We start from the raw sequence: 10,482 nt of genomic DNA, 5'->3' as shown, positions 1-10,482 counted from the left end.
CGAAAAAGTCAGATTGTGAGACCGATTCCCGTACCGAATAGTTCGGGATCGGTATCAAAATTTTCAAGATTTTTGGTTTGGAATTTTTTCGGTCCGGCTTCGGGAATTTGTCGGGATGTTTTTTTTCCACCCCTAAAATTTGGACATAGCATTAGGAATCAGGATGGGTTTGGAATGAAGATGGGTCCAAAGACTTCAAAGCAGGAAGAAGGTGCGTCATTTGAAGCAAAGTAGCACACGTCGTCTGGCTTGTCTCCAACTCCAAGCGATATTTACTCACTCTCACAGCTTCTGAATTCTGTTCTATCGGCCCAGGTCAGTTGGCTACTGTTTTTCCCTTTCAATTTTGATGTGAAATCTTACCATGTTTGGAACCAATGTTAGGTTAATTTCAGAATTGGAATTTTGAGTTTTGGTTTTTTTGTTTTACGAAGTTGAGCTGTTTTTTCTCTGTTGTGGATTGCTTTTATGGCATTCCATGATTTGATGACAGAGAGTAGAGACTACTGCTGGATAGGAACAACCTGAAAATTGAACTGCAACTGCATCCCAAGAGAGTTGAAGGCGCTACTCCAACAGTCCAACTACCGCAGCCGGCTTCTCTCTCTGCTCTGCAAATTGCAGAACTTGAGACGATGAGGCATTGGGACCAGTGGGCCGAAGAGGCTCTTCACAAGCTTGATCGTCTGCAGCTTCTTCGTTCTCTCAGACCCATTTACCTCCATAATGGATCGATCCAAGAAGCACAGAAATCTGCCGAAGATGAATTCAACGTGTTCGATGAAATGCAGACATGGGACCGCTCGTCTGTGGAGGTTCACATTCCCGAACCCACATTCGAAAAATGGCTCCATGACATTCCCAGTTCCGGTACAGTTCAATACAACCATTTTCCATTATATTATTTTCTTGGAATTTGGTCTAAATTACATTTGTGGAGTTTTTAGGAGATGAGGAAGGTACCCAGAAGTTTAAAAAGCTGCTACTTTTCTCTGGAAATGACTATTTAGGCTTGAGTTCACATCCTACTATTGGAAAAGCTGCTGCTAAGGTTCTCTTTTGGACACCACTTCTCAAAAGATATCTTTAATTAACCATGTTCTAAAACCATGTAATGAGAATTTATATTCAACCAGGCAGCGCTAGAACATGGAATGGGCCCGAGGGGTTCTGCTTTAATTTGTGGATACACTGATTACCATAGGCGATTGGAGTCATGCTTAGCAGACTTAAAGAAGAAAGAGGTATAAGCTGCTCTGTATAGATAATATACACTACTAATTTGCCCTCTTTATTTGGATTTTGTCATTCCCTTTTGTGCTGTTAAGTAACAATGGTGACAAGGGACCGTAACCTCAGACTTACTTTTAGACTGTATCCCCTTTTACTAATGGATTCCCCATACAATGAATATCATTACCTTTTCCATTTCTAGATGAAGATTACAGTTTTGATTTGCATGATTTACTCAACTGAGTATGACCGTCTGAATTATGATTACAAAGTTAAGTTTTTGGGCGAAGTCCTTTGACATAATTGCTTGATTTATTGGCAGTCCAAGGTGTTGGGTAATATTGTTTTGAACTTTTTTTATTTACTCAATTACTTTTTCGTGTTTTAGCTGAAAACTGATGAAATCTTGTTTAAACTTTATCCACTAGGATTGCCTTCTTTGTCCCACAGGGTTTGCAGCCAATATGGCCTTGATGGTAGCTTTGGGAAATGTTGGCTCTCTTTTGTCCGCTGGAAAAATGCCTTTAACTAATGAAAAGATTGCAATTTTTTCTGACGCACTGAACCATGCATCAATAATCGATGGTATTCGTCTTGCTGAACGACAAAAATCTGTAGAGATATTCATCTATAGACATTGTGACATGACACACCTTAATGCGTTGTTGTAGGTCTTAAACTTTTGGTTTAAATCTTTGTGTCCCTCTTCTTATTGGATATCTACTTCACTATCTCCGTTGGCTAAAAATGCAATTGTTGTTTGACAGATCAAGTTGCACAATGAGGAAGAAAGTCGTTGTGACTGATAGGTAAATGTTGCTATTTTTAGATTCTACTTTCTATATCCTCATTTCAGTCGGATTCAGTTTCATCTTCATACAATGTTCTATTTTGTTTTGTTTGTTATCTATCTCATGACTTGCATTTGTCTCTCACTGCAGCTTGTTTAGTATGGACGGAGACTTTGCACCAATCACTGAGCTTGTGAAGCTACGCAGGGAGCATGACTTTCTGTTAGTTATTGATGATGTAAGTCCTAGTAAAAAAACTTGTCAAATCTTGTACACATGGTACACATCAAATTGTAATAGTTGTGTTACGGTTGAGTTGTCTAGTTACACTCGCAATTCAACTAGTCCTCAAGTAACTATGTCCATATTGCAGGAAAAGTTTTCTTTCATTTTTTATTTATGTGGTCTAAGGTATTAATGATAAAAAGAAAATATACTCCTCTACTCAGGCTCATGGAACATTTGTTTGTGGAAAAAATGGTGGTGGAGTGGCTGAGGAATACAATTGTGAAGGTGATGTTGACATATGCGTTGGGACTTTAAGTAAGGCTGCAGGTTGCCATGGCGGATTCATCGCATGCAGGCAATTATTCATTCTAGCTTTTTCTTAGTAAATAATACATATTGTAAATGTTTGGTGTACAGTAGTTGTAGCAAATATGAAATGGAAATGATGTGCTTTATTCGTGATTTACTAAATTCCTTTAAAATGATAAATATAGAGGAAAAAACTGTCGCAATTTGTGTCAAAACTTCATACTTTAGGTGCCAATGTCAAAACTTCAGACTTTAGGTGTCGATGTATTGGATTCTTGTGTGTTTCATCTCAGTTTGTGGAAAGTTATGAAATGTAATTACTCATTTTCTTTATTGTCATATAAACAGCAAAAGGTGGAAGCAATTCATACAATCAAGGGGTCGTTCTTTTATATTTTCAACTGCTACGCCAATACCAATTGCTGCTGCTGCTCATGGTAATTTATATAATTTTGTTTGGTTAGGGTGCTTTACTTGAATATAATTGCTTTCAAACATGTGCAACTTATTGCCACATTAGCTTTGGCCAACTTGCAAACCGGCTTGAGCATGGATCAAGCTTGGGTTGCAGACTTGTGGAAACCCTGTGTTATTGTTTAGAAGGATGATGCAATAATATTGTCATGTTGAGTAGTCTTTCTACGGGTGGTGTGTGTGTGAGAAATAAGGGAAGTATATGGGGAAAGGACGGATGAAGAAGGGTGATGGGATAGTTTTTGGCGTTTGGTTTTTAGTTTTCATTTTGTCTCTTTCCCTATACATCTCTCTCATAATTCGTCGTCCACTCTTCTTCATCCTTCATTTCTACTATGCATTTCCCCTTTCTCACTAACACAAAAGGTGAAAACCAAAAACAAAAAAACCAAATGGTTATCAAACAGGCCGGCGCTCCATTACTTTATCAGTAATTTATCATCAATTGTTCACTTGGTGTGATTGTAGCATTTCCCCCCTCTTTTGTTGTACTTCCTGTGGTTAATAATACAAATTGAACTTTGCAGCTGCTGTTTTTGTGGCAAGAAAGGAAACATGGCGTAGAAGGGAAATTTGGAATCGGGTGAAAGACTTTCGTGCTCTCACTGGAATTCCCATAAACAGTCCCATAATATCGCTCATAGTAGGGAGCGAAGAGAAGGCTCTGCAAGCCAGCCAGTTCGATTTCCCACTCTATCTGTTTGTCTGTGATTTGTAGATCATTCAACAACTGCATCTAACTTTGTTATCATCAACGAACAGGAGTTTGCTAAAATCTGGCTTCCATGTGACTGCAATCAGACCCCCAACAGTGCCACCCAACTCATGCAGGTCTGACAAATCTTCTTTACACTTTCCGTTCTGCTACAGTGCATTTACAAGTTCGGGTTATACTCATCTTGTTCGTTTCGTTTTATGATGGTTTGCTATTTGACCTCATAAGTACTATGTTGTTTCTCTTTGTCCTTTACATCTTCATTTATTTTTTCTGACCAGGTTACGTGTGACATTGAGCGCAACGCACACGAGGAACGATGTCGAGAGGTTCACAGCTGCACTCTCCCGTTGCGTCAATTTCCAAGAAATTGGCATCCATGGCTCAAATGGATATGCAAGGCTTTAGGAATTTCATTCGCTAGATTCCAATAGTTAGAACATCACAGCTGCACTCTATTGGTCGCAGACTTGAGCATAACCAAGTTGGTTAAAATAGTGTTTCTTTCTTTTCCACTTAAGTTTGAATTGACAAATCCCCCTCCATGTAGTTTGTAAGAGTAGAATCTCGCTTTGTTAACAAAAACTAATTTCAAAATCTGCCATGCAGATTTTGAAGTCCCTTTGAAATTAATTTCAGTTTTTGTTTTCATTTTTTTCTCACCCTTTTTCATTCACCAATTTTGTGTCACAGAACATGTCACATCCCAGCCCGGGACGGATCACTTCCCGGGCCCGCTCCACCACCGTAGCACGATATTGTCCGCTTTGGGCTTATCATTCCCTCACGGTTTTGTTTTTGGGAACTCACGAGCAACTTCCCAATGGGTCACCCATCATGGGATTATTCTAGCTCCCTTCTCGCTTAACTTCGGAGTTCCCACGGAACCCGAAGCCAGTGAGCTCCCAAAAGGCCTCGTGCTAAGTAGAGATGGGAATATACATATAAGAATCACATGGGTCACCCATCATGGGATTATTCTAGCTCCCTTCTCGCTTAACTTCGGAGTTCCCACGGAACCCGAAGCCAGTGAGCTCCCAAAAGGCCTCGTGCTAAGTAGAGATGGGAATATACATATAAGAATCACTCCCTTGGGTGATGTGGGATGTCACAATCCACCCCCCTTAGGGGCCCGAAGTCCTCGTCGGCACACACGCGACCAGGGTTAGGTTCTGATACCAAATTGTCACATCCCGGCCCGAGGCGGACCACTTCCCGGCCCGCTCCACCACCGTAGCACGATATTGTCCACTTTGGGCTTACCATTCCCTCACGGTTTTGTTTTTGGGAACTCACGAGCAACTTCCCAGTGGGTCACCCATCATGGGATTGCTCTAGCCCTCTTCTCGCTTAACTTTGGAGTTCCTATGGAACCCGAAGCCAGTGACCTCCCAAAAGGCCTCGTGCTAGGTAAGGATGAGAATATACATTTAAGGATCACTTCCCTGGATGATATGGGATGTCACAGAACAGACATCATCCAAGTGTCATCAAAAGTAATAAAAAAGAATAATGATAGGAAGCAAATTTTTTAAATCAAATTTGCAAACCAAATGATGTGGTTATTGATGATTAAATTATTACTTAAATGTTGATTAACATGTTTATTTCTTATTGGTGACAAATCATTTGATTTACAAATTTATTTTAAAAAAATTTGGTCTCTCTAGCATTACCATTAAATTATGTAGCTTTCCACATAAGCTGCCACATAAAATAGTAAAAAAAAAAAAAATGTGGTACAAGCCACTTAGTACTACGGTTTAATGGTATTCCTCTTTTTGTAAGTGAGAGGTCATAGATTTGATTATTGTTAAAGGCGAATTTGAACTACATTATTGTTAGCCCATTATGAGGCTTAGTCCACCCTCATCCCCCTTTAGTATAGATAATACCATTTGTTAAAAAAATAAGAAAAATAAAAAAATAATAATTGTGGTACAAAATTATGGTAAGAATAACATTTTTGTTATTAAGGAGACTCTTATTTACAACTCATATCATAATAGACACTTACAAGATTTGCACTTGTGCATTCGTTTCTTTTAAAATTTAGTTTTTCCATATTTCATTATCCAATTTGTAAAAATAATAAAAACTAAATTATAAAAAAACAACTTCCTCATCAACTCATTAAGGTCTTAGATTCGTTTCTCTTATTGTAAAGTAAAACTTAGACGTAACGTATGCACTTTATCTCTCTCTTCACGTGAAATAATGCGTATAACATGTTTTTCTTGATGGATAGCCCCTACATTCTTGTACACGAAAGGCATGCAATGGTGCCAAGATAGCTAGAGTGACGCGGAAGACATGCAATGGTGACAAATAGCAAAAAGTGACGTGGAAACTGGAAAGCACGAAAACCATGCGATTCTAGGTTGTTTCGTCAAACTTATGTACCCTTGAGGCTTCCCTATAAATTAAAGGAGCTAATAGTAGTCATGTGACTATAACATACTATCAAAGAATTGGTAGAGCCGAAATGAGAGATAGGCCTCTCAGAAGCCAATGGAAATGGGTAGCTGGGAGCGGCCTCATAATTTCTTTTCATCTCCTTCATGAAAATTATGGAGATTACCTCCCTCCCTTGCCACCCATTTCTATTGCTTTTGGGAGTCTCTCCCTTTTCCCTTCATGCCATCCACTCCCCATGTTGACGATCTCTCTCTCTCTCTCTCTCTCTCTCTCTCTCTCTCTCTCTCTCTCTCTCTCTCTCTCTCTCTCTCTATATATATATATATATATATATATATATATATGTTATTTCTGATTTCTTCTACTTGAAATTATGAAGGCATGTGATAATCACTAAGGGATCATTTGGTATGCTTCTTGAATCTAGTTATAAAATTAATAAATATTATATTCATTATTTTTGAAAATAAAAATTGGTTCTAAGAAGAATACTAAACATGGCCAACTATCTTAGAAAAATTTCCTTTCCAATTTCTTGAGGTCTTCAACAAGATTCAAGACTAATGCAATTGTGGTAAATGCTTGCAACGTTTTTTTTTTTTTTTTTTTTTTTTTTTACAGGTGATGATTAAGCAGCTAATTACAGATGTATGTGCACCAAGTTGGCCCTTCAACTAGCATTGCAATTAGAAATTGTTCTATGAAAAAAAAAAATTGAAAGAAAGATAGCATGAAACAAATAAATTAGTTTTGAGCACTTACTTGATAACTATTAGTAATTATATATACAGCATATGCTGGGATTTTTTTTTTTATTTGTCAAATATATATTCTGGGATTTTAGTCAAGCAAAGCTAGCACACTTGGGAACTCCTCCTTTGCCAAATCAAAAGCATATATAGATTTATTTTTATTATTTTTTTTAGATTAAGAGCATACGACTTCTTCAGTCAACTAAATACAAGTATGCATCGGCTGGAACAAAAACCAATTTACTTGTGCTGCATCAAACAAATAAAGATAAAAGGAAATGAACACAAAAACCAACTTTAAGGAAGATTATTATTAAGAAAATTACTGCAGCGACTATATGATTATCATATTCACTAGCACATCAAAATATACAGGCAGGAATACAAGGAGAAGGATTGAAGCATATCTGAAAATTCAGTATTTAATTTCATTTTTCAGCAGAATAATAGCGAAAAGGCAGACGAAAAATGAATAGAAATTGACCAAAAAAATAAAAAAAAAAGAAAAAGAAAAATACATAGAAAATTGAGAGTACAGTCCACAGACCTACCAGTAGTAGACATTGTCTTTCGATGTTCATGCTGCTTATCTATCATCTTTCTTCAATGGGATTTGAGTCTTTTTTCCCTTCCATTCGAGCCCATCATAATCGTTGGGCCAGATTAGTCTCGTTGTATGCAATCATGTCATGAATCTCACAACACCCCTGTAATGTATATTGGCCACTACGAACCACACCCTAGTCATAGTCATTGTTGCCATTATCCTTCTTGATAAGTTAATATTATATTATATATTTTACCTTATTCTTAGTATAATTTGGTAATTATTTTGGTAGAATTTTGATATTGTGCTTTATATTTTCAATATAGAACATTCGACTTCCTTTGGAGAAAAACATGATCAAACGGACGAATTTTGGAGTGATTTAAATTGGAGGACGTACGTGTGTCTCTTGGCTTGTTCGTGTCAAAATTTGGGATTTTTCTACCAAGCAGTTATTTTCTGGAGATCACATAAAGAAGCAGTGCGAATTGTTGGAAATTGACGTTTTTGGGCTTAAATACACTTTTTGGAGCCCAAGGTGACCTAAGATGGGTTCATAGCCTTCTAGAGAAGTGTTTAGAATAGTCCAAGCTTTAAATCTAGCTATTTTGAATCAGTTTTGGAGCTGATTTGGGTCCAAAACGTGGCTGTACATAATTAATTAATTTGATCAAATATGATGTATGTTGTGAATTGTGATATCATGATGAGACATAATGATTTATATGTTGGATGGGAGAGAAATCATGTTTTTATGGGGGTTGGTTATGTAGCTTGAGTTCAGGAATTACATGTTGTCAGGTTATAATAAATGATTAAGAAATGCTATGCTTTTATGCTTGAACTTAGTAGAATAAACGTTTGGTTTTGTGGAAATGAACTACGAATGGCTTGATCCCTATTTGAGGGTACGTAGGCAGTCTAACGAGGAGGTTAGATGCAGCCATAAGGTAAACAAAAGATTTCTTTGCAATTTGATTCTTGAATTGTGATTGCCATATTCATGAGACGAGGTATGTGAGTTATACGAGTATTTGGGTGACGTCACGTGTCGATCCTGGACGTATGTAGGGATCGGGGCCTGACAAATTCAGTCGGAATGCCACCGGGGAATTGAGTATTGCTTCTTGTGATAGTTGTAAGTTCACCTAGGACGAATGCCACGTCTTAGGGGTTGCATGGTTTTTCAAAGGGTTTTCACAAAGCATAATGAGCCATGCATGTTTATATTTAATCTGAATGCCACAGATGGATTACATGTTTGATATACGTTCTAGCTTGAATGCCACAAGTAGAATATGCATTAGGAAAACCTAACCTTCAAAGTTGCATGGGTAATTCATAAGTAATTGGTAAATCTAAATAGGATTGTTAAGAGAACGGCGAAACCCTAGGCTTTTTACAATTTGGTTTTCAAAACGTTTTCCTTTGTTTTCTTTACTTTGCTAATTTCTTTAATCATTTTAATTAAATTCGTTTTTATTATTTTTAAATTCAAAATCAACCTTTTCCAATCTTTGTTTTCAAATAATTAGCTAAGAATTAGTTTAAATACATATTATTCATTCAATTCCTGCGAAAAACGACCTTAATTACTTGAGCCATTTATACTAGAACTACCTTATTTTCTTGCAAGTATTTTTTGTGTTTTTATCCCTACTTTTATAGGTGGTAAAATTCCTATCACTTCTCTTCTTGGTTATCGATCCTTATCAACTCCATGTCCGTTGGTGAACATTTTCCGATCGCAACTGTACCGCTTTCCTTTACCTAGATTGGAGACCATACAAGCTCAAACGTTTTGAAAATATTTAATTATAGAGCTTAATTAGTCCAAGATTCAGGCACGTTATATTCTGTCATGATCCAGAAATTAGTATTGTCACAACCATCATGCTTGCACAGGGATACACACAGGTATCCTCCAACAATCCCTAGATGTCGGAAGGACCAATCGTACTCATATTCGGTAATGAAAGGCAGAGGCACCACCCGGAACTCCTCCTTGGCCAAATCAAAAGTAAAGATATTAGGTTGTCTATAGTGTAATTTGAGCCAATGCGGTGCCTCATTGATCAACAGAGGGACTCCATGTCTAAGTGATCATTAAAGGCTTCAATCCTTTCACAAACGTTGGCTCTTAATGACTCCGGAGAGTCAGATCTTTCATAGAATTCCAACAATTTCTCCAATGGGTTAAATTTTGAAGGAAGATCAACAGTAGTGTAGTTGATGCTCAAATATGTGAAGTTCAATCTAATTAAAGCAATAAGAAATCAGGTTATAAATGAGATTTTAAAAGTGTAATACTAGTAACTTTTTTTCTTAATGAAAAGGCTTATTATATTAACACCCCACATATTGTTGAAGAAACCCCACATACTTAATACACCATACATTTGCTTTTTTAATTAAAAATTATCTTAATACATCTCATATACTTCCCCATAACACCCTCTTACCCCCACATTCTTAACATACACCTCATATTTTCTCCATACACCCCACATTTTTCAAATCTTATAACACTTATTTTTAAACATCTTATGATTTTTTTTTTTTCATTCTACTCTGTTGTTTTTCGTTCATTTTTAAATGGCTTAGTTGGCTCATTGAACTATGACTCGAGTTTATTGCTTCACCATCCGAATCACGCTCTAACATCTTAGAAATTAAACATCTTATGATTTTGTTTTTTGTTCTACTCTATTGTTCAGGTAAGGGTTTTCTTGTGTAGCCTATTAATTTTCGATGGTGATTTTGATACATGTGAACTTTTAAGTTGTGCTTTGATGTAGTATCTTACGAAGCAATATTTAGCCCGTGTAGTGAAACCAAAAGCTCTTACCAATTTGTAGGCATTTTTCATATGAAAAATTATGGTTTGCTAACAAATTTTATAGCTATTGGATATCTGTGTTCATCCAATTTATAGTATTTATGTTTCCTAAATGTTCTGTACTTTCTATTATGTTAGATAAACCTAGTTGAAAATAACCATAAAAAAAAAAATAG

The 10,482-nt window shown here is 36.7% G+C and overlaps 1 protein-coding gene across 3 annotated transcripts; it reads left to right on the top strand.

Moving 5' to 3' along the window:
- The first annotated feature begins 8 nt into the window (after window positions 1-8).
- Window positions 9-4,368, top strand: LOC137734804 (8-amino-7-oxononanoate synthase). 3 transcript variants are annotated; one of them, XM_068474089.1, is made up of 12 exons: window positions 9-315; window positions 494-870; window positions 948-1,051; window positions 1,137-1,244; window positions 1,662-1,900; window positions 2,001-2,042; window positions 2,175-2,262; window positions 2,474-2,607; window positions 2,910-2,998; window positions 3,563-3,713; window positions 3,798-3,866; window positions 4,032-4,368. In XM_068474089.1, exons 2-12 carry the CDS (start codon window positions 636-638, stop codon window positions 4,156-4,158), a joined length of 1,386 nt encoding a protein of 461 aa, XP_068330190.1. In that variant the 5' UTR covers window positions 9-315; window positions 494-635; the 3' UTR covers window positions 4,159-4,368. The 3 variants fall into 3 exon arrangements, with proteins under 3 accessions (XP_068330190.1, XP_068330208.1, XP_068330198.1); XM_068474107.1 differs by having other exon boundaries at window positions 435-870; XM_068474097.1 differs by lacking the exon at window positions 9-315 and having other exon boundaries at window positions 331-870.
- The last annotated feature ends 6,114 nt before the right edge of the window (window positions 4,369-10,482 follow it).

This window comes from Pyrus communis, chromosome 1 (genome assembly GCF_963583255.1).
Source record: "Pyrus communis chromosome 1, drPyrComm1.1, whole genome shotgun sequence".
In the NCBI taxonomy this organism is placed as follows: domain Eukaryota; kingdom Viridiplantae; phylum Streptophyta; class Magnoliopsida; order Rosales; family Rosaceae; genus Pyrus; species Pyrus communis.
The sequence above is the reverse complement of the archived record's forward strand: the minus strand, read 5'-3'. Positions and strand labels throughout refer to the sequence as shown.